Here is a 24048-nt window from a genome sequence, read left to right as displayed (position 1 = left end):
TAAGTCTCAGTTTTCTCATCTCTGAAACAGAGATGATGATAACACTTATGTCTGACTGCTCCTCAAGAATGAATGAGATCATGTCTACAAAATGAGCTCCTGGGGGAAAAAGCGTTAGATAAATTCTGACCCTTAGAGTTGTTGATTTTGTAAGATATAAAATTATAATAGATTTTTATTCTTGAATACAAGAATCTCAGACTTAAAAAAAAAACAACTTGATTACGTCAGACATTCAAGAGTTCACCATTGTGAGTTTCTTACTCAATGTTGAGCAAGTCTGGACCTGTCAATCTCTCTAACCCATGAAAAGCACCACTCCTCACTTTCTTTCCAAACAAATTAACAAAGAGGACAAAAGTAAACTTGAAAATAAACAGGCCGGGCATGGAGGCTCACACTTGTAATCCTTACACTTTGAGAGGCCAAGGTGGAAGGATCGCTTGAGCCCAGGAGTTTAAAACCAGCTTGGGCAACACGGCGAGATCTCATCTCTACAAAAAATAAAATAACTAGCTGGGCATGGTGGTACACACCTGTGGTCCCAGTTACTCAGAAGGCTATAAATGGGAGGATCCCTTGAGCCTAAGAGGTCAAGGCTGCAATGAGCTGTGGTCATGCCACTGCACTTCAGCCTGGGAAACAGAGCAAGACCCTGCCTCCAAAAAACAAAACAATGAACAACAAAAAAGTTTCCCTGACACCAAAAGGGTAGCATATAGGGAAGAGGCAAAAACTGAACTATCATAGCCATGTAACCATGTATCAACAGCAAAGCAGTCCTCCCTGTTTACAAGGACTGGTATTCTTATCTAGTCTTATGAAGAAAAAAGAAGGCTGTAAATGTTATTTGAGAAAAACACTTGCACATCTTTTTAAAATAACTGGCCATACTGTATAAAGAGCTAAGTTATGTCAATAAACATGGAAATGAGAAGCTATTTTAAAAAGACAAAAATAAAAATAATATGAATAGAAGAAAGAGGAAAAAGCAGCAAAATAAAGATCTATAAACATGGATTTTTTTTCATATTCCTCCATCCACTTTCCTTTCCTCACTTGAATAAGGACATAATAGGAAGCAGAGCTGAGCAAATAGGACAAACTGAAACAATCATGTTTCACTAACAGACATTTATGATAGAAATAGTTCTATATAAATGGATAAGTATACACATAAATGAATATATAAATGGAATTATACCTAAGTAGATAAGTATTCAATGCAGACAGTAGCACACATTTAACATGATGTAGTGACAATTTTTTAAACACATAAGAACTTATCTATCTTAATAGGCATTATTCTGCAAAGTAGAGGGGATTATCCTCTTGAGAGAAGGCCTTAACTCTGGTCTGAAGTACTTAGACCTAATATAATAATAAATAAGGAATCATTAAGGGAAGAATGTAAGCTATGTTTAAATTAATAAGAATTTTATATTATAAAGGCAGAATTAACGAAAAATCAATTACATAATGAGGAAACAAAAAAGGAGAAACCCCTCCCCACCATAAAAACCAAGATTTTTAACGCTGGAGAATTATGAGTATATCAATATCACTGAAAGGAATGCAGACATTACACAATAAGTTCATTTCAAGAAACTGAACCCCATGTTAGACATGTTACACAGGATATTTCAGAGGAAAACTCAAATGCAATAGTCTAATTGACATTCAAAGCTATTCCATTGGAGTTTAGGAGACATGTCAGTGATCAAGAGGCGGAAAAATAAGTCTCATCAGCATAGTTAATGTTAAAGTCTTGAAAGTAGAAAAGCTGTCTGAATTGAATGTAGAATAATGATGCAGAATAATGAAGGGAAGAAAAGCACATTGGTGACTGAACTTTGGGGAATATCCTCTGGGTTATGAGAGAAGCTCTTTCAACTTACAGCTCCATTACAGCACTAATCACACTGCATTTTATTTGCAGAGCTGCCTCTACTTCCTGTGACTTCTTTGTGGCAAGGTAGATGTTACAATAAAAGTTTACTGAATAAAAGTATAAATAGTTAGGGACCAGAGAAGAAAGGGGAAAAAAGAGAAAATAAACCAGTAGAGAAGTAGGTGAGTAGGGAGATTACAATGGTCATTGTTTATTAATCCAGCATAAATAAAATACCTAGAAATATGAGCCTATTTGGTACAGGAATTGATCTAAAGTATTCCAGATCCAGAGAAAAAAGTACCTTGATACAACCCTGGTAGAATAGATTGAAGAGTAAAGGAAACTAAAGCTGATAGTTCTTCAACAGTTCAGCTCCCCTAAAGAAGGGTCAGACCACTTGTTTTAGACACTGAGAGAAATCAGCCAAATAATGAAGAAAACAACAGAGTTAAACTGAATTTACAGACATATTAACTTTGTATAGATACATAATTTTTTAGCATCTAGAAAACTGATGAGTAATGAATCCAGCTGCCAGAGACTCCCTGATGAAGCTAACTAAACAGTGTAAAGATCAGTAAATGGACCAATTTAAAGCAGTTTGCTATTAGCTTAATAGTGTCAGAAATTCTAAATAATAATAGTAAAAAAGGCATAATTAATGGTGCATAAACCAGGGAGCTAAGTGATTCCTGTCTTAGTCTTCACCAATTTCCTTTGTGAGGTTCACTGAGTAATTTTTGTTACTAATTAGTAAGAATAACTAGGCCAGGCACGGTAGCTTACGCCTGTAATCCCAGCACTTTGGGAGGCCGAGGTAGGTGGATCACCTGAGGTAAGGAGTTCGAGACAGGCCTGGCCAACATGGTGAAACCCCATCTCTACTAAAAATATAAAAATTAGCTGGCCGTGGTGGCAGGCGCATGTAATCCCAGCTACTTGGGAGGCTGAGGCAGGAGAATTTCTTGAACCTAGGAGGCAGAGGTTGCAGTGAGCCAAGATCACGCCACTGCACTCCAGTCTGGGTGACAAGAGTGAGACTCCATCTCAAAAACAAACAAACAAACAAAAAGAATAACTAGCATTATTGAGTGGAGGTTAATATTAAGAGCCCTAACAGCTGGAGAGAAGACTTAGGCTGCAGTTGGCTACTAAATGTGATTGACCATGAGCAAATGATTCAATTTTAATTATGTACTTGATGTGCAGTACTTCCTCTTTGTACGAAGAGTTAGCCACTCACACTTTATCACAATAAGGATTAAATGAAATTGCTTTGAGTTTTTAAAGTAACAGTTAAATTAAAAGTAAGTCACCATGACAAAAATTGTCTAGAGTTTGTATTGGCTTGAGTATGTGGTTATTCCATAAATGATAACCCATAAATGATACTCCCTAAGAGTAACAATGATAATAAAACTATTCTCTTGTAGTTACACGGCTTTTCACTTTTTTCAAAGCACTTTCACAAATATTAGTCAAATAAGTAGCCTTATATATGATCTGACTACTCCTTGTACAAGCATATTAAGTGTGGGTTTATTTTGCAAGGAATGTTCCTATCTCCTCCCTAGTGCTAATAATATACTCCATTTATATAGCTTTTTTTTTTTTTTTTTTTTTTTGGAGACAAGATCTCACTCTGTCACCAAGGCTGTAGCGCAGTGGCGCAATCACAGCTCACTGCAGACTTGACCTCCTGGGCTCAAATGGATCTCTGCCTCAGCCCCCTAGTAGCTGGGACCCCAGGCACGCCCAGCTGATTTTCACATGCCTGGCTGATTTTTTTATTTTTTTGTAGAGATGGGGTTTCATCATGCTGCCCAAGGCTCGAGCAATCTGTCTACCTCAGTCTCCCACAGTGCTGGGATTTTAGTCGGAGCCACCATGCTTGGCCAGATTTTCACTTCTTTTTTTTTTTTGGAGATGGAGTCTCGCATTGTCGCCCGAGCTGGAGTGCAGTGGCATGACCTCAGCCTACTGCAACCTCCGCCTCCCAGGTTCAAGCGATTCTCCTGCCTCAGCCTCCCAAGTAGCTGGGATTACAGGTGCTCACTACCACCCCCAGCTAATTTTTTTTTTTTTGTATTTTTAGTAGAGACGGGGTTTCACTATGTTGACCAGGCTGGTCTAAAACTCCTGACTTCATGATCCGCCCGCCTAGGCCTCCCAAAGTGCTGGGATTACAGGCGTGAGCCACCGCGCCCGGCTGATTTTCACTTCTTTCAAAGCAATTTCACAGATATTAACTGGAGCAGGGCCACTAGGAATGATCTTTCCCTTCTCTGCATCAACCCAAAGACAATAATTCAAAAATGAAGAACAAGGAAAAACTTATAAATAATTAGATGTGTTTGAAGCAGTCAGCCCATGATTCTTGAACTTGGATTCAGATCTCCCAAAAGTCTCAGAATCAGAGCAAACTCTTCAGGACAATAGCTGATATTCCCTTTCTTCTAGGCATAGGCTTAAAGAGGCAATAGAATAGAGTAATTAAGATATCTTCACTAGGGGTATAAAGGGAGAAACCAAATCTGTCTTGTTCACTACTATAACTACCTTTAAGTGGAGCACAAGGCCTAATGCATAGTAAATGCTCAGTAAATTATCATTGTGATTAATACTAAAGGGAGAACATTCTTACCAAATGCTCACAGAATGTTCTGGAGCTAAAATAAAAATCTTGGCTGGGCAAGGTGGCTCACACTTGTAATCCCTACGTTTTGGGAGGCTGTTGCATGACAGCTTGAGACCAACCAGGAGTTTGAGACCAGCCAGGGCATCAAAGTGAGATCCCATCTTTAGAAAAAATTTAAAAAGTAACTGGGCATGGAGGTGTGCACATGTGACCCTAGCTACTCAAGAGGCTGAGGCTGGAGGATGGCTCAAGTCCAGGAGCTTGGGGCTGCAGTGAGCCATGATCACACCATTGCACCCCAGTCTGGGTGATAGAGCAAGGCCCTGTCTCAAAAATAATAATAGGACAGGTGCAGTGGCTCATGCCTGTAATCCCAGCATTTTGGGAGGCCGAGGTGGGAGGACTGCTTGAGCCCAGGAGTTCAGGACCAGCCTGGGCAACATAGTGAGACCTCATCTCTAATAATAATAATAATAATGTTTAAAGTCTCATTTTTTATTACTTTTCCTCCACAATTAGTTTTTAAATGTGCTCAAAATAAAACAAAACAAAAAACATTAATGTGCTCACACCAAGTAGAACCTAAACAAAATTAGGGTCACAGAGCAAAAGCCGAAGTCTGTAAAATATCCAAGGATACAGACAGTTGGAAGGTAGATTCAGAGGGCCAAGACAATTTACAAAGGAAAAGGGGAATACATCTGATCACTTCATTTAGCAACAAGCACTTTTAAGTCCTCATTCTTTTTTATTTTAAAAACAGTCTTACTCTGTCACCCAGGCTGGAGCACAGTGGCATGATCATAGCTCACTGCAGCCTCAAATGCCTGGACACAGGCAATTCTGCCTCAGCCTCCTGAGTAGCTGGGACTATAGGTATGCCCCACCATGCCTGGCTAATTTTCTTTATTTGTAGAGATGGGGGTCTCAATATATTGCCCAGGCTAGTCTCTAACTACTGGGCTCAAGCAACCCTTCCATCTTGTCCTCCCGAAGTGCTGGCATTATAGGTGTGAGACACTTCAGCTGGCCTGTCTCCATTCTTCAACTAAAAATTACTTCAGAAAAGAAGTTTCAAAAGGTAGAATTGTTTCCTATATATTTGTGTCTTTAGAGTATTCATCTTGTAACTGAGTTGTAAAAATAGTTTGTTTTCTTTGATATGACCAAGATAAAGAAAGGTACTGGCCGGGCGCGGTGGCTCACGCCTGTAATCCCAGCACTTTGGCAGGCCGAGGCAGGCGGATCACGAGATCAGGAGTTCGAGGCCAGCCTGACCAACATGGTGAAACCCCGTCTCTACTAAAAATGCAAAAATTAGCTGGGCGTGGTGGTGCGCACCTGTAATCCCAGCTACTCAGGAGGTTGAGGCAGGAGAATCGCTTGAACCCAGGAGGCGGAAGGTTGCTGTGAACCAAGATCTCGCCACTGCTCTCTAGCCTGGGCGACAGAGCGAGACTCCGTCTCAAAGAAACAAACAAAAAAAAAAGGGTACTCTGGGTACCTAGGCCTGGGTTGTCCTTTGCATCCGCACATGTTCGCAGTCCTCTCCGCCATGCTGCCACTGCTGCGCTGAGTGCCCCATACGCTGGGCTTCTGCGTCGCCGGCTTCCACACCGCCGGGGCCCGCCCCGCCTTTCCGGCAGCTCCTGCAGCCGGCGCCCCGGCTATGCGCCCGGCCCTTCAGGCTGCTCAGTTTGCGCGCGGGTTCCGCGGCCGGGCCCCCTGCGGCCTCGCGGGCCCTGCACCTGCGGCTGTGGGTGTGGCGTGCGAAGGAGACAAAGCTTTTACTGATATCCTGAGTGATGAAATTAAGGAGGAAAGGAAAATCCAGAAGCATAAAACCCTTCCTAAGATGTCTGGAGTTTGGGAGCTGGAACTGAATGGGACAGAAGCTAAATTAGTGCGGAAAGTTGCTGGGGGGAAAAATCACTGTCATTTTCAATATTAACAACAGCATCCCACCAACATTTGATGGTGAGGAGGAACCCTCGCAAGGGCAGAAAGTTGAAGACCCTGAATTGATATCAACTCCCCATTTCATGGTTGAAGTTATAAAGAATGATGGCAAGAAGGCCCTTGTGCTGGACTGTCATTATCCAGAGGATGAAGCTGGACAAGAAGAGGAGGCTGAGTGACATCTTCTCTATCAGGGAAGTTAGCTTTTGGTCCACCAGCGAGTTTGAATGCAAGGATACCAACTATACACTCAACACAGATTCCCTGGACTGGGCCTTATATGACCACCTAATGGATTTCCTTGCGGACCAAGGGGTGGACAACATTTTTGCAGATGAGTTGGTGGAGCTCAGCACAGCCCCGGAGCACCAGGCGTACATTACTTTTCTTGAAGACCTCAAAAGTTTTGTCAAGAGCCAGTAGAGCAGACAGACACTGAAAGCCATAGTTTTATGGCAGGCTTTGGCCAGTGAACAAATCCTACTATGAAGCTAGACATGTGCTTTGAAATGATTATCATCCTAATATCATGGAGAAAAAATACCAAATTTAAATTCTATGTTTTGTACCCTCATTTATTATCACTTTTTTCTTTTTCCTTTTTTTTTGAGACGGAGTCTCTCGCTCTGTCGCCCAGGCTGGAGTGCAGTGGCGCAATCTCGGCTCACTGCAAGCTCCGCCTCCCGGGTTCACCCCATTCTCCTGCCTCAGCCTCTGGAGTAGCTGGGACTACAGGCGCCCGCCACCACGCCCGGCTAATTTTTTGTATTTTTAGTAGAGATGGGGTTTCACCGTGTTAGCCAGGATGGTCTCAATCTCCTGACCTCATGATCCGCCCACTTCAGCCTCCCAAAGTGCTGGGATTACAGGCGTGAGCCACCGCGCCCGGCCTATCGTTGTTTTCTATACAAATCTATTATTTCTAGATTTTTGTATAACATGATAGACAATAAAATGGGTTTATCTCCTCCAAAAAAAAAAAAAAGGTGCTTTAAGTAATAATTGAGTTGCTATAAATTTGGGTATAAATTCAAATTTTAATTGATTTGCATTTTACAAAGCACGAAGAAAATTTGTCATTAAAAAAATGGTAATACATTTCAGAAACATTTATTTTATAACATTATACCTTTCCAATGTAGCTTTTTGGTTGTTCCCTTTTTTTGTTTGTTTGTCTGTGACCAAGTCTTGCTGTCACCCACGCTGGAGTGCAGTGGTGTGTGATCACGGCTTACTACAGCCTTTACCTCCCAGGCTCAAGCAATCTTCCCACCTCAGTCTCCTAAGTAGCTGGGACTACAGGTGTGCACCACCTTCCCTGGCTAATTTTTTTTTTTTTTTTGTAGAGATGGGGTCTCGTGATGGTGCTAGGCTGGTCTTGAACTCCAAAAAGTTCTACTGGATCAAGCAATCCACCTGCCTTGGCCTCCTAAAGTGCTGGGATTACAGGCATGAGCCACTGTGCCTGGCCAGTTGTTGCCATTTTAATACACAGTATGTTTTCTTTTTTTTTTTTTTTGAGACAGAGTCTCTCACTCTGTCACCCAGGCTGGAGTGCAATGGTATGATCTTGGCTCACTGCAGCCTCTGCATCCTGGGTTCAAGGGATTCTCCTGCCTCAGCCCCACCAAGTAGCTAGGACTATAGATAGGCATGCACCACCATGCCTGGCTAATTTTTGTATTTTTAGTAGAGATGGGGTTTCACCATGTTGACCAGTCTTGAACTCCTGACCTAGGTGATCTGCCTGCCTTGGCCTCCCAAAGTGCTGGGATTACAGGCATGAGCCACTGGGCCCGGCTACAGTATATTTTCTTAAAGCAAGGACAGATATAAGCTTTTAAAAATCTATTAATATTCCAGATTTAGTCTGGGAAAGTTTATTTTAAAAAGTTATTTTGTAAAATTTGTAAATTAACAATTCATTAGGAAAAAATAGGACAATGGATAATACTTATGTAGCAAACAACCATAAGAAATAAAAATGAAAGCGTAAGAGTTCTAAGGTCATTTTGGCCTCCTTAAAATAAATGTTATAGCCTTTGGCTTGTAGAGTATTCTTAAGTCCAAAAAAATAAAAAGAAATTCTGCCAGGCACAGTGGCTCACACCTGTAATCCAGCATTTTGGGAGGCCAAGGCAGGCAGATTGCCTGAGCTCAGAAGTTTGAGACCAGCATGGCAACATGGTGAAACCCCATCTCTACTAAGATACAAAAAATTAGCTGGGTGTGGCAGCATGCAACTGTAGTCCCAGCTACTCAGAAGGCTGAGGCAGGAGAATTGCTTGAACCCAGGAGGCAGAGGTTGCAGTGAGCCAAGATCGCACCACTGCACTCCAGCCTGGGTGACAGAGTGAGACTCTGTCTCAATAGATAAATAAATTCTTAAAACTAAGGTCAGCAAAAACTCCTAAACCGTACCAACTCTGGCATATAATGTGGAAAACATTATTACTGCTAGCCAATCATTTACAGTAAAAGCATTCTCCACACATTATTTCTTTGAAGTAGATAGAAACAAATACCTACTAAAATTTTTATTTTACATCTGGGAAAATTTTGCCTAAAGTTGTATAGAGAATATACAGAAAAGCTACAGTGATCTAGGTATCTTGTCAATTCTACACAGTTTTATATTAATAGATCATCTTTTAATCAGAAGCCAGATAAAATGTAGGATAAAGTACTGCATGAGACATACTTATGTTAAAAAAATTATTATTTATCTGAAATTCAAATTTAAGTGGGCATCCTGTATTTTTATTTATAAATCTGTCAGCTCTTTCTTTCATTATAAATTTGTTTCAGAAAATATCAAATTAATTGTCGGGAAGATATTCAGTCTCATGGAAGTTAGGTAATTCTTTACCTTTTAGGAACTTCTTGAGGACCATGCCACCAAAAAGGCTTCCTGCAGAAGCAACTGTAAGAAACAGAATACAAAGAAATATCACAAATAAGTAAATGCATTCTATTGAAAGAATCAAATGAGAGTCTAAAAAACTGCTTACAGACCCAGAACATTTAAAAAGTGACCACTACTAATGAGTTTGGTAAAAATGGAAACATCAAAGAAATACTATAATGGTACAATGACTGTTTTGGGGAAAAAATACCTTCTTAGAGATAACCAAATAGCAAGTCTTTTCACCTATATTCAACATCCACCCACAATCAACACTAGGACTGCCTCTTTGGATGATACTCTACTTGACAGAAAAAGATTATGTGAAGACTGCAAATTGCAGATAGTAATCAGAATATATCGTGTCAATAACTCATATCCTAATATACGAGTCAATTAAAACTTTGGCTCTTCTTCTAACCAATTTTACCCTTAAATAGAAAATACCGGCCGGGTGCGGTGGCTCACGCCTGTAATCCCAGCACTTTGGGAGGCCGAGGTGGGCGGATCACGAGGTCAGGGGCTCGAGACCATCCTGGCTAACACGGTGAAACCCCGTCTCTACTAAAAAAAAATACAAAAAATTATCCAGGCGTGGTGGCGGGTGCCTGCAGTCCCAGCTACTCAGGAGGCTGAGGCAGGAGAATGGCGTGAACCTGGGAGGCGGAGCTTGCAGTGAGCTGAGATTGCGCCACTGCACTTCAGCCTGGGCGACAGAGCGAGACTCCGTCTCAAAAAAAAAAAAAAGAAAAAAAAGAAAAAGAAAAAGAAAAAGAAAATACCAGGCTATCAGGTAAGAATTCTCTTACCTAGGGTTCTAACTATAAATATTAGAAATTTTAGAGCAATAATTATTCAGGGTAGACAGTGAATAAGGAAGCAGGCACCAACGAGGGGACAAAAAAGATCAGAACTACCTAGAGGCTTTTTATTTTCAAATTGAATATGCCCTTCCCCAGAGAAACGTGACCTCATAGTTCAGAATCTAAGAATCATTGCCATAGGAACCAATAGAAATATATCTATCCCTCAGAAAATGTGCATCTTTCAGACAGGGAAATAAGGTTGAGAATCACGGAACCAGAGTGAGAGGCAACATCATTCTGTAAACTGCTGTTCAGTACAGTAGCCAGAAACTACACGTGGCTATTTACATTTAGCTAAATTAAATTAGAAATTTAGTTCCAGCCGGGTATGGTGGCTCACACCTGTAATCCCAGCACTTTGAGAGGCTGTGGGTGGATCACCTGAGGTCAGGAGTTCAAGACCAGCCTGGCCAACATGGTGAAATCCCGTCTCTACTAAAAATAACAAAAATTAGCTGAGCATGGTGGCAGGCACCTGTAATCCCAGCTACTTGGGAGACTGAGGCAGGAGAATCACCTGAACCCAGGAGGCAGAGGTTGCAGTGAGCCGAGATCGCACCATTGCACTCTAGCCTGGGGAACAAGAGCGAAACTCTGTCTCAAAAAAAAAAAATTTTAGTTCCTCAGTCACATTAGCCACATTTCAAGCACTCCATAGTCACATGTGGCGAATGGCTAGTCTGCTAAACAGGAGATAGAGAACATTTCCATCATCACAAAAAAGTTTTATTGGATAATAATACTCTAGATTTCCAGATTTTAAGTGATTCTGGATAAATGATACACACTTCCAAAGGCCTAAGCCCAAGCAGCACAGAACATTTAACAAAAGATAGTCTTTTTCATTATTATTTTATTTTATTTTTCACTGAGACAGAGTCTGTCACCCAGGCTGGAGTGAAGTGGCACAATCTCGGCTCACTGCAACCTCCGCATCCCAGGTTCATGCAATTCTCCTGCCTCAGCCTCCTGGGTAGCTGGGATTATAGACATACGCCACCGCGCCCAAGTAATTTTTGTATTTTTAGTAGAGACGAAGTTTCACTATGTTGGGCGGGCTGGTCTCGAACTCCTGACCTCAAGCAATCCACCCGCCTCAGCCTCCCAAAGTGCTGGGATTACAGGCATGAGCCACAGTGCCTGCACCCGCCCCCACCCCCCACCGCCCCCCCGCTTTATAAAGACCATCTTATGGCCAGGCATGGTGGTTCACACCTGTAATCCCAGCACTTTGGGAGGCTGAGGTGGGTAGATATTTTGAGCTCAGGAATTCAAGACCAGCCTGGGTAATATCACAAAACCCCATCTCCACAAAAAATACAAAAATTAGCAGGTCATGGTGGCACACACCTGTAGTCCAGCTATTCAGGAGGCTGAGGTGGGAGGATCAGCTGAGCCCAGGAAACAGAGGTTGTAGTGAGCCGTGATGGCACCACTGCACTCCACCCTTGGCAACACAGAGCAAGACCCCATCTCAGAAAAAAATTTTGTTTACATTGTTTTAAAAAGATAATCTTCTGTTCTATAGAGGGGATTTGGGGGAATGCTTGCTTTAAAATATGTATTTTATAGATAAGTCTCTACTGTCATCTTTGCATCTGGAGGATAGAATTTTATCGTTTTTATATAAAAGCATTGGAAATATAACTGAAAATTGAGAGCTAGATAGGATGTGGAGCAGGTGGAAGCACTCCTCACCCATAATTAGCCAGGCATGGTGGTGGGCATCTGTAATCCCAGCTACTCGGCGGACTGAGGCACGAGAATCGCTTGAACCTGGGAGGTGGAGGTTGCAGTGAGCCGAGACTGCGCCACTGCACTCCGGCCTGGGTAACAGAGCGAGACTCCATCTTGAGGAAAAAAAAAGGCGGGGAGAAGGGGGTTAACTGTATGTAGCATTTCCCAAACAGTATGTTTCATAGTCCACACTGGCATATGAGAGGTCCTGAACAGACCTACAGTTTAAAAACTTATTTTAACTAACATTTCCCAAATTTAAATGACTACATAACTCCTTTCTTATAACTCATATAAATATTCTGTGGCATACATTTTGGGAAACATCATGAAAATCATATTTGTTAAAGCCTTCAATAATTACTGATGGAAAAAACTAGTTATCTCTTGGCTTCTGATAGATGAATCATCTCAGATATCAAATTTGCTAGTTTGTTGTGGGTTGAACTATGTCCCCCAAAAGATAGTTTTAAGTACTAGCCCCAGTGTATATGACCTTATTTGGAAATAGATGCCAGCAAGTTAAGACAAGGTCATACTGGATTAGGGTGTTCCTGAGTCCAATGACTGGTGTACTTATAAGAAGGCCATGTGAAGAAATAGAGAAATACAGAGGAGAATGCCATGTGAAGGCAGGGAGTGATACACCTACAATCTAAGAAATACCAAGGATTGTCAGCAATCACCAGAAGCTAGGAGAGAGGCATGGAACAGATTTCTGAGTCTCCAGAGCGAACCAACCATACCAAGACCTTGATTTTGGACTTCTAGCCTCCAGAACTGTGAGAAAATAAATATATTTTGTTTCAAGCCATCCAGTTTGTGGTACTTTGTTACAGAAGCCCTAGAGAGCAGAGATTTCAAACCAAACTTAAAAGATACCACTGCACACTTCCAGGTAAAGATGGCCGATTGAACACACACGTTTATTTTCATTCCTTCCTGAAACCTCAATAAAATAACAGAAAAGAGATTTATAAGGGCACAAACCCACAAGGATGGAAAACAAGAGACAAACATGATTGTAATAAAAATCTAGACACTACAGGCTAGGCACAGTGGCTCATGCCTGTAATCCCAGCACTTTGGGAGACCAAGGCAGGTGGATCACCTGAGGTTAGGAGTTCGACACCAGCCTGGCCAACATAGTGAAACCCCGTTTCTACTAAAAATACAAAAATTAGCCAGGCATGGTGGCACACACCTGTAGGCCCAGCTACTCAGGAGGCTGAGGCAGGAGAACCTCTTGAACCCAGGAGGCAGAGGTTGAAGTGAGCTGATATCACACCACTGCACCTCCAGCCTGGGCGACAGAGTGAGACTCTATATCAAAAAAAAAAAAATCTAGAAACTACAAAGCAGAACGACTAGTAGGAAAGGATTTAGGAGACCTGAGTAATCTAACTATAAGGGGACAGGGAAGGCCAAGAAACAACCTGATTTATATAATAAAATTGCAAAACACTCAGGCATGGCAGTATCAGGAACCTCTGAATGTATGGGTGAGGTAGAAGATAAATTAAGGAGAGTCTGTTGAAAAATGAATTTAAATAAATCTTTAGATTCCCTCCTCCACTCAGCATTCAAGGGACTGGCTCCTCCCTAACTTTGGTGTGGATTGGGGAGAAGATACTTCAAAATGGTCAAGGTGTCAATCTTTGGGATGAGAATCAAAATTGTACTAAAAACAAGTGGAGTTAGTGAACAGAACCCCTGAATGCTGAGATACCCAATACCCCCTTTTCTCTCTCATTCCCAGAATCAAGTCTGGCTTTTACCCACTTGGTAAGAGACTGAAAGATCTGGTCATTCCAAGAGTAAAGACCTAAAGATATTGATATTGAAGAGAAGAGAAAGTTCCCCAGTTAAAAGCCCAATTAGATCACCTTTTAGTGATGCTAAAATTTCAAATCAGCTTTATAGTCTCTAACTCTTAAAAATGAGCAACCAGTAATTTTAAGATATTTGAAGAAAGCTTCTAACATGAAAACAGACACCAGACTAAGAAAAGCAATACAAGGGAAACAAGAACCAGGTGGAGAAAAGAAAACTTTAAAAAAATCTTTATATACTCAAAAAGATAATGCCTAGAAAGTAGAAGAGATAAAAATTATGAGAGAAACGATTTTAAAAAGGAAAAAGAACCAGTCTAGGAAGTCTAATATCTAAATAATAGAAGTTCCAGAAAGGGGGAAAAAAAAAGAGAATGCAAGGGAAAATCTCCCTGAACCAAAGGACAAGGGTTTCCAGGTTTAAAAGTCTTGCTGAGTGCTGAGCACAGTGTTTGAAAACACACCCACACCCAGGTGCATCACTGTGACAATGGAGACCACAGCAGAGACTGCTGGTGCGCGCAAACAAATACCCCATTCTCCTTCTTCCTGAACACATAATTTGACTACGTTTTTCAGTCTTCCTTGCAACTGCAGGGCTGTGGCAATAAGACTAAGTCCTGGTTGGCCAGGCGTGGTGGCTCATGCCTGTAATCCCAGCACTTTGGGAGGCTGAGCTGGGCGTATCACCTGATGTCAGGAGTTCGAGACCAGCCTAGCCAACATGGTGAAACTCTGTCTCTACTAAAAATATAAAAATTAGCTGGGTGTGGTGGCAGACACCTGTAATCCCAGCTACTGAGGAGGCTGAGGCAGGAGAATTGCTTGAACCTGGGAGGTGGAGGTTGCAGTGAGCCGAGATCATGCCACTGCATTCCAGCCTGGGCAACAGAATGAGACTCTGTCTTAAAAAACATAAAAACATGGCTGGGCGCGGTGGCTCACGCCTGTAATCCCAGCACTTTGGGAGGCCAAGGCAGCTGGATCACGAGGTCAGGAGATAGAGACCATCCTGGCTAACACGGTGAAACCCCGTCTCTACTAAAAATACAAAAAATTAGCCGGGCGTGGTGGCAGGCACCTATAGTCCCAGCTACTCAGGAGGCTGAGGCAGGAGAATGGCGTGAACCCAGGGGGTGGAGCTTGCAGTGAGCAGAGATCACGCCACTGCACTCCAGCCTGGGTGACAGAGTGAGACTCTGTGTCAAAAAAAAAAAAAAAAAAAGACTAAGTCCTGGCCAACAGAACGTGAGCAGCAGTAATATACCAATTCCAGAGCCTACCCCATAAAAGTCTTCCATTTATAAGCTCTGCTCTCTTTCCCCATCCTTAGCTGGAGAGAACTTAGAGGACTTAGAGAAGGATACACCCGCAAGACAGAGATAGCATAAAACAAAATACTTGCCTGCTTGCCTGCATACACACACATTCATCTGACTGTGAAATACAAGAAAACTAAACATTTTATGTGTTAAGCCACTGATATATATATATATTTTTGGAGACGGAGTCTCACTCTGTCACCCAGGGTGGAATGCAGTGGCGTGATCTTGGCTCACTGCAACCTCCGCCTCCCAGGTTCAAGCAATTCTCCTGCCTCAGCCTCCGGAGTAGCTAGGACTACAGCCGCATGCTGCCACACCTGGCTAATTTTTTGTATTTTAGTAGAGATGGGGTTTCACCGTGTCGCCCAGGCTGGTCTCAAACTCCTGAGCTCAGGCAATCCGCTGGCCTCAGCCTCCCAAAGTGCTAGCATTATAGGCGTGAGCCACCGCGCCTGGCCAAGCCACTGAGATTTTAGGGTTTGTTATAGCACCTACCCTTATTTACTGTAATTAATACAAGGATAAAGAGAAGATTCTAAAAGCTTACAGAGAGGCCGGGAACGGTGGCTCATGCTTGTAATCGCAGCACTTTGGGAGGCTGAGGTGGGTGGATCGCTTGAGGTCAGGAGTTCGAGACCAGCCGGGCCAACATGATGAAACCCTATCTCTATGAAAAATACAAAAATTAGCCAGGCATGGTGGTGTAACGCCTGTAATCCCAGCTACTCAGGAGGCTGAGGCAGGAGAATCACTTGAACCCGGGAGGCGGAGGTTGCAGTGAGTCGAGATCACGCCACTACACTCCACCCTGGGTGACAGAGTGAAACTCCATCTCAAAAAAATAAAAATGAAAGCTTACACAGAGGGGAAGAAAAAAGAAAAAACAGGTCACATACAGAGTAATCAGAAAGATTTTTAGATTTTTCAATAGCAACACCTTAAGTTAGAAAATAATGCTGCAATGTCATCAAAATTCTGAAGGAAAAATGAATTCTGGCTTAGAATCCTATATGGCCAAACTATCAATTAGGTATACGTGGAGATGTTTTCAGAGATGTAAGGTCTCAAGAAATTTACCTTCCAAATACTCTTTCCAAGGAAGCTACTGGAGCCTGAGATCCATCAAAGCAAGGAGTAAGCCAAGAAAAAAAAAAAAAAAGAGAGAGGGATTCAGGAAGCACAAAATCCAATGCAAGAGAAAAACTACAGAAACACTCTGAATAATGATGAAGGGAAGATTCCAAGATAACAGCTGTGCACCAGATACAGAAAGCATCACGTCAAAATTAGAGCAGGTCAGGATACACCGGAAAAGAGTTTTTCAGGAGGATGAAACTGATATATTATCTGATGTACTGGAATATACTGAGTAGATTTAGACAAATGCTGGAAGTTTGCGAGTTGACTAGATAATAAAAACAGAAAATAAATTAAAATAAGTATTAACTGAAGGGAAATTATAAAGAAAAGTAATCATAGTTTTCTATATGGCTAAACTGCATTTTAGGGTCATGATGAGTAAATATTGATCTACGTGGTTGGAAAATTATAACTATATTAAAAGAAAGACACATGGTAGAGGTGAAGATATTAAAGAGAGCTATCATCCTCTATGGTGGAAAATCAATAAATGCCTATAAAAACGAAAATTAAGATATAACAATTTAGGGCTGAGCACAATGGCTCATGCTTATAATTTGAGCAGTTTGGGAGGCTGAGGCAGGTGGATCGCTTGAGTCCAGGACTTCAAGAACAGCCTGGGCAACATAGGGAGACCTCATCTCTATTAAAAAAAAAAAAAATTAGTCAGCCAGGCATGGTGGCTCACGCCTGTAATCCCAACAATTTGGGAGGCTGAGGTGGGTGGATCACAAGGTCAAGAGATCGAGACCATCCTGGCCAACGTAGTGAAACCTGGTCTCTACTAAAAATACAAAAATTAGCTGGGCGTGGTGGTGCACACCTGTGGTCCTAGCTACTTGGGAGGCTGAGAAAGGAGAATCACTTGAATCTGCGAGGCAGAGGTTGCAACCAGCCGAGATCCTGGCGCCACTGCACTCCAACCTGGCGACAGAGTGAGACTCTGCCTCAAAAAACAAAAACAAAACAAAACAAAAATTAGTCAGGCATGGTAGCACATGCCTGTAGTCCCAGCTACTCAGGAGGCTGAGGTGGGAGGATCACCTGAGCTCAGGGGGTCAAGGCTGCAGTGAGCAGTGATTGCACCACTGCAGTCCAGCCTGGGTGACAGAGTAAGACCCTGTCTCTAAATTAATAAATAAATAAATAACATCTTGGCCAGGCGTGGTGGCTAACACCTGCAATCCCAGCACTTTGGGAGGCCAAAGTGAGAGGACTGCTTGAGCCCAGGGGTTTCAGACCAGCCTGGGCAACATAGCAAGAGACCCTGTCTCTACAAAAATACAAAAATAAAACAACCAGGCATGGTAGCACATGCCTGTAGTCCTAGCTACTCAGGAGGCTGAGTTAGGAGGATCATTTGAGCCCAGGCATTTAAGGTTACAGTGAGCTATGATTGTGCCACTGCACTCCAGCCTGGGTGACAGAGTGAGACCATATTTGGGGGGGGAAAAAAGATACAACAACACAAACATGTTACTTAGATCAAAGATAAATATTAAATAATCAATTAATAGAGTTAAAAGTATTAGCCTCTAGGAGGGAGAAAGATGGGAAGGGAGAGATGGGGGAAGCATGCAGGGTACTGTCGGGTTTTTTGTTTGTTTGTTTTGAGATGGAGTCTCACTCTGTCACCCAGGCTGGAGTGCAGTGGTGCGATCTTGGCTCACTGCAACCTCTGTCCTCCCAGGTTCAAGTGATTCTCATGCCTCAGCCTCCTGAGTAGCTGGGATTACAGGTGTGTGCCACTACAACCCGCTAATTTTTATATTTTTAGTAGAGACAGGGTTTCGCCATTTTGGACAGCTGATCTCGAACCCCTGACCTCATGTGATCTGCCCACCTCAGACTCCCAAAGTGCTGGTGTTACAGGCATGAGCCACTACACCCAGCCAAAACCATATGTGTGTGTTACTGACAAAAACTAAAACTAAATAAGTGTACATTTTTTTACAAAAAAAAAGAAATAGATCCCTTATGCTAACATGAAATGCTGCCCACAAAGTACTGGTACATAGCACAGTCATATGTATAGTATAGTTCTAGTTCTAAAAAATGGATATTGATAACTATGAACATAGGCATAGAAAAATCTAGAAGACAGATTATCCTTGGCAAGCAGGGGGAAAAAGGAAAATCTAGAATATATACTCAATGTTAATAATCATCTCAAAGGCGTGAGATATGTAGAAAGTCTCACTCTCCGCAATATATGTTTCTGTAATGTTTTTTATCAAGCATGTATCATCATGTTTCCTACCAAAAAAAATATATAAACATAGGCTGGGTGCGGTAGCTCATGTTTGTAATCCCAGCCCTTTGGGAGGCAGAGGCAGGTGGATCACTATCACTTGAGGTCAGGAGTTTGAGACCAGCCTGGCCAACATGGTGAAACCTCCATCTCTATTAAAAATACACACACAAAAAAAATTAGCCAGGGATGGTGGCAGCCGCCTGTAATCTCAGCTACTCAGGAGGCTGAGGCAGAACTGCTTGAACCCAGGAGGCAGAGGTTGCAGTGAACCCAGATTGCGCCACTCTAGCCTGGGCGACAGAGTGAGACTCCATCTCTAAATAAATAAATAAATAATTATAACCATAATTACTTAAAGCTCAGAGACAATAAAGAGAAGAGAAATGCCCCCTATTCTAGGTGGGCTAAAGAAGTTCATCAGGCTCAAAATGCAGAATCGAGTTTCTTGCCAAAAACTACTGTGGCTGAAGTCCTTTGCTTTGAATTAAATCAACCTTGCTACCCTGGCCAGAGTTTATTGGATTAGACTATTACAACCACACACAGGCCAGCCATCACCCTAGACACGTATCCAAGTATTTCTCTCAAGAGTGGTGGGAACCCTGCCAGTCAGAGTGCAGTTCATGCAGAGTAAGAGCAAACCAACCTGTCATACTGCTCTTGAAGATGTTTAATATTAATACACAAAGACAAGACAGGTCATTCCTGTTCAGGTAAGCAAATGTCTTGTAAAGCCTAGTTTACTATCCAATCTCAACTTGGTGCCCAAGTGACTTCTCTAAGCCTGAAGGGGCAACTTCAATCCAAAGTACCCTTCAATAAACCTACACACACACACACACACACACACACACACACACACACACACACACACACACACACACACACCCCACACCCACAAAAAGCTAACTGAACTTCAAGTTTAAGAAAATTCATGCTTCAGAGCCACTCACTGCATCAGGTTTCCTTCAAGACAACAGGCAAAAATGATAGAAGCATGAAAGCCAAACGGAAGAGATATTTTCAAACTAAGCACAGGCCATGATTATTGAAGTATGCACCATTCATCATTTTTCCTTTTTTTTTTTTGCTACTGCCAAAATTTAGACTTGGGAAAAAAAAAGTAGGTAAAGCTCAATGTAATATAATTTAGCTGTGACAAAGTAGATTAAAATCAATAGAAAAATAAGATTGTTTCTGAGCAATTTTAACTTAAACCAGTAAAATAAATAATCTATGGTAAGAGTCATTCAACTACTCACCTTTCCTGTATGATACATTTGTAAATCTACCACCAGACACTTATTACATAATCATTTCATTTTATAATTATGGAACAATCCTGGAATAACATGATAAAAGATTCTAATTGAAATTTTTAAATAAGCTATGACATAAACCATGACAAAAGAGATAGAATATATTTTTTCTTTCTGTACTTACTAGTTGTTACACAATGAAGAGCATTTGCCTGGTGCTTAGAATTTAATCCTTCTATGGAAATCACTAGCTGCCCTTCTAGCAATGCTCCCTTTGATACATCTATGTCACACTTCCAGTGAATTATTAAAAATCTCAAAATCTGAAAAGAGCACAATTCAAAGAAAACATAATCTTCTTTAGAAATCACAGTAATAATATATCTCTATGACCCAGTTAAATTAGTAACTCTAATTTCCCCCCAAAAATTGTATTATTGCTTCTAAAATGTCAGATTTAGGTTTGTTCAGAGTATTGTGTCTAAACAAAATAAATAGCTAGGAGAGTGACAGAAGAAAAGAGTCAGTGAAATTCAACATAATGCCCAGTAAGACAGGAAATTGAGACAATAAATGCCTTTATTCAGAAGATAAATTCATCTGGAAATAATAATTAGGGAAAAATTAAGTGGGAGTTTGTTTTTCTTGTTTCTTTTTTCCTGCCCCAAATAAAAGCGAACATGAAGACTATGAATAAGAGTGGCATCTGGTTATGAATCATCTTGATCTTTCATTAAATCAACACTTTTGAGGGTCAGAATACTATTTAAGAGTGCTAATGCTGCCCTGCGCGGTAGCTTATGCCTGCAATCCCAGCACTTTGGGAGGCCGAGGTGAGAGGATCACTTGAGCTCAACAGTTTGAGATCAGCCTGGACAACATACCGAGACCTTATCTCTACTAACAACAACAAAAATTAGCCCAGCATGGTGGTGTGTGCCTGTAGTCTCAGCCACTGGGGAGGCTGAGGCAGGAGGATCTCTTGAGCCCAGAAGATTGAGGCTGAAGTGAGCCCTGATCAGGCCACTGCACTCCACACCTGGATTTGAATCCCTGATGTGCCAAATTCTAGCATGTGACCTTGGGCAAATTACTTAATCTCTCCAAACCACAGATTCCTCATCTATTAAAATGGGGATAAAACTACCACATAGGGCTGCTGCTGAAAGTAAACAAATAATACGTGCAAGGCTGAGCGCAGTGGCTCATGCCTGTAATCCCAGCACTTTGGGAGGCCAAGGTGGGAGAATCGCTTGAGCCCTGGACAACATAGTGAGGCCCCATCTCTACTAAAAAAAAAAAAAAAATTTAAATTAAAATATGTGCAAAATGCTTAACACAGTACTTGGCAAATAGCAAATGCTTAACAGATATTAGCTATTATTTCTAAGTTCTAATGCAGTAAAGACTACACACAATATTTTAAGTTGAACAGGACTCCAAGATGTCTGGGTAAAACATTTAATCGACCGGGTGTGGTAGCTCACGCCTGTAATCCCAGCACTTTGGGAGGTTGAGGCGGTGGATCACCTGAGGTCAGGAGTTCAAGATCAGCCTGGCCAATATGGTGAAACCCCATCTCTACTAAAAATACAAAAATTAGCGGGGTGTGGTGGTGTGCGCCTGTAGCCCCAGCTACTTAGGAGGCTGAGGCAGGAGAATTGCTTGAACTCGGGAGGTGGAGGCCACAGTGAGCCAAGATTGGGTCACTGCGCTCCAGCCTGGGCAACAGAGCAACACTCCGTTTCAAAAAGAAAAAAAAAAAACAACACACATTTATTCGAGACAAATTGAAAATAAAATATATTTCATTTATTTTTGGGGGGAGAGAGGGGACAAAGTCTCACTCTGACTCCCAGGCTGGAGTGCAGTGATGGCATCATCATGGTTCACTGCAGCCTCAACCTCCCGGGCTCAGGTGATCCTCCCACCTCAGCCTCCCAGGTAGCTGGAAGTGCAGCTGCCTGCCACCACACCCTAATTTTTTTTTTTTTTGAGATGGAGTTTTGCTCTTGTAGTCCAGGCTGGAGTGCAATGGTGCGACCTCAGCTCACTGCAACCTCCGCCCCCTGGGTTCAAGCGATTTTCCTGCCTCAGCCCCACACCTAGCTAATTTTGTATTTTTAGTAGTGACGGAGTTTCTCCATTTTGATCAGGCCGGTCTTGAACTCCCGACCTCAGGTGATCCGCCTGCCTCGGCCTCCCAAAGTGCTGGGATTACAGGCGTGAGCCACCGCTAATTTTTGTATTTTTTGCAGAGACGGAGTTTCCTCATGTTGGCCAGGCTGGTCTTGAACTCCTGATCTCAAGTGATCTGCCCGCCTCGGCCTCCCAAAGTGCTGAGAATACAGGCTACCCACCGCGCCCGGCCAACTCCCATTATTATTCATGCAAACAGATTCTCACTTTTACAGGGGAGGCAACACAAGGAAAATTATTACCCCCTTTTTAAAGGCAAGATCTGGGAACTAAGATCCTCATTTGTACCAGTTAACAAGAATGGTTTCCAGGTACGTGTAGAATCTAACTCTTCCTTCACACGTCCTCTGTTACGATATTCCCATATTGGGCCGGGCACGGTGGCTCACGCCGGTCCCAGCACTTTGGGAGGCGGAGGCGGGCAGATCACTTGAGGTCAGAAGTTCAAGACCAGCCTGGCCAACATGGTGAAAACCTGTCTCTACTACAAATACAAAAATGAGCGAGGTGTAGCGGCGTGCGCCTGTAATCCCAGCTACTCGGGAGGCTGAGACAGGAGAATCCCTTGAACCCGGGAGGCGGAGACTGCGGTGAGCCGGGATCACGCCACTGCACTCCAGCCTGGGCGAAAGAGCGAGACTCCGTCTCAAAAAACAAACAAACAAACAAACAAACCCTAAAGATATTCTCCTGTCGGTATGACAGCGCAATTGGGAAAAGAACACTGGCCTATGAGTCAGCGCCCTGGGTTCTAGCCTAGGTTCAGTTATTTGTAAAATGGAATCCCGCCGCCTTCTTTGATGACAACAAACAGGCAGGACGCCCGGGGGTACTCTCTCAGGTGCCCTTAGAGTCTGTGCTTCTGTCACCTGCCCAGTACCCCTCACAAACAGCAGCTCAACGTCCCATTGGGTACGGGCCGTGAAAGTGGGTAATGAAATGAGCACACGGGGCGTGGCCAGCGCCAGGTGCTCAGTGCCGTCTTCCAGAGCAGCTCCCCGAGCACAGGTGTGGCCTCTGAACCTCGCCCTTTCACGTCCAGCTGCTCCGAACCCAGAAACCTGCACCTGCACCTGCACCGGGGCCTAAAAAAAACTCTCCCTCGCTCCCAGTCTGCACTGGGTCCCTCCTTGCCTCTGTCCTGGCGCCCCGATCCCCAAGCCACCCCGCAACGCCAGGGCTTGCCCCTTTCCTTTCCTTCTTTCCGCGCCCCCTCCCAGCACCCGGTGCATGGAAGGCGCTGGGCTCCGGCAGGCACCTCCGAGGCTGCGTCAGGCTCTGCCCCTGGGTGTCCGCCGGTGCTCGGCAAACGCCGCAGCTTTCTGAGCCGTCGGCTGGAGAAAGGGCGTCGTTCCCCCACAGAGTACCCCGCGAGCGAGAGCCCTCATCTGCTCCTACTTCCTCGCTTCCCCGTGGGAGACGGGCCTCGATTCCCGAACCTTCATCCTTCACCTTAGGCGACGCCCGACCCCTCTGCCCAAACTTCGCGGTCTCCTCACAAAGCCCGTCTCCTCAGAAAGTGTCCTCCGCTTTCTCTCCCTTCCCAGCATCACCTCGAACACGGCCACGGCCGTCCCCTCCATGCCGCGCAGGGAACAGCGGCAACGCCCAGTCGAAGGGTACCCGCCCGCGGCCGCCGCCCCCTCCTCAGCCCGGGCTTGGAACTCCGCCAGTGCCCACGCCCGAGTCCACGCCCACGCCCGGCAGCGCGAGCCCATCCCTTCCCGCGCGCGAGCCTGCGCGCGCGCACGCCCCGCCCACCTGCCCGCCGCGCCTGCGCACTCGACGCTGCACAGCCCCGAGACCGCGAACCGCCGCCGGGAGCCACCTATAGCCTCTGAGCGCCGCGGGTGCCAGTGGGCCCTCAGGTGGGAGGTTCGGGGCGGGGAAGAGCCCGCGAGAGGCGGCCAAGGCTGGAGGCGAGCGGGAATGAGGCCAGGCCACGACTCCTCCCTCCTCTCAAAGACAGTTTCCCACGGTGGCGGCGAGATGCGGCCCTTGGCCCTAATCTGGGCTTTGGCCGCCCTTCGCGCTTTCCAG

The 24048-nt window shown here is 43.7% G+C and overlaps 1 protein-coding gene and 1 pseudogene across 6 annotated transcripts in view; one reads left to right on the top strand and one right to left on the bottom strand.

Moving 5' to 3' along the window:
- Nucleotides 1-23758, bottom strand: part of TOP6BL (TOP6B like initiator of meiotic double strand breaks) — a 98658-nt gene extending 74900 nt beyond the window's left edge. For 3 of the 6 annotated variants that reach the window (XM_055354585.2, XM_055354586.2, XM_063710705.1), the window contains exons 1-3: nt 23562-23758; nt 19994-20132; nt 9361-9414 (exon numbers count right to left, since the gene is read on the bottom strand). In XM_055354585.2, coding sequence (XP_055210560.1) covers nt 9361-9414; nt 19994-20132; nt 23562-23726 — 358 coding nt within the window. In that variant the 5' untranslated portion in view covers nt 23727-23758. Of the gene's footprint in view, nt 1-9360; nt 9415-11960; nt 12113-19989; nt 20133-23460 lie in introns of all 6 variants that reach the window. The other 3 variants (XM_063710708.1, XM_063710706.1, XM_063710707.1) reach the window with 3 other exon arrangements.
- LOC101126472 (complement component 1 Q subcomponent-binding protein, mitochondrial-like) lies at nt 6088-7318 on the top strand (annotated as a pseudogene).
- Nucleotides 23759-24048: the final 290 nt, after the last annotated feature.

The sequence above is a fragment of the Gorilla gorilla genome, chromosome 9 (genome assembly GCF_029281585.2).
Source record: "Gorilla gorilla gorilla isolate KB3781 chromosome 9, NHGRI_mGorGor1-v2.1_pri, whole genome shotgun sequence".
In the NCBI taxonomy this organism is placed as follows: domain Eukaryota; kingdom Metazoa; phylum Chordata; class Mammalia; order Primates; family Hominidae; genus Gorilla; species Gorilla gorilla.
The sequence above is the reverse complement of the archived record's forward strand: the minus strand, read 5'-3'. Positions and strand labels throughout refer to the sequence as shown.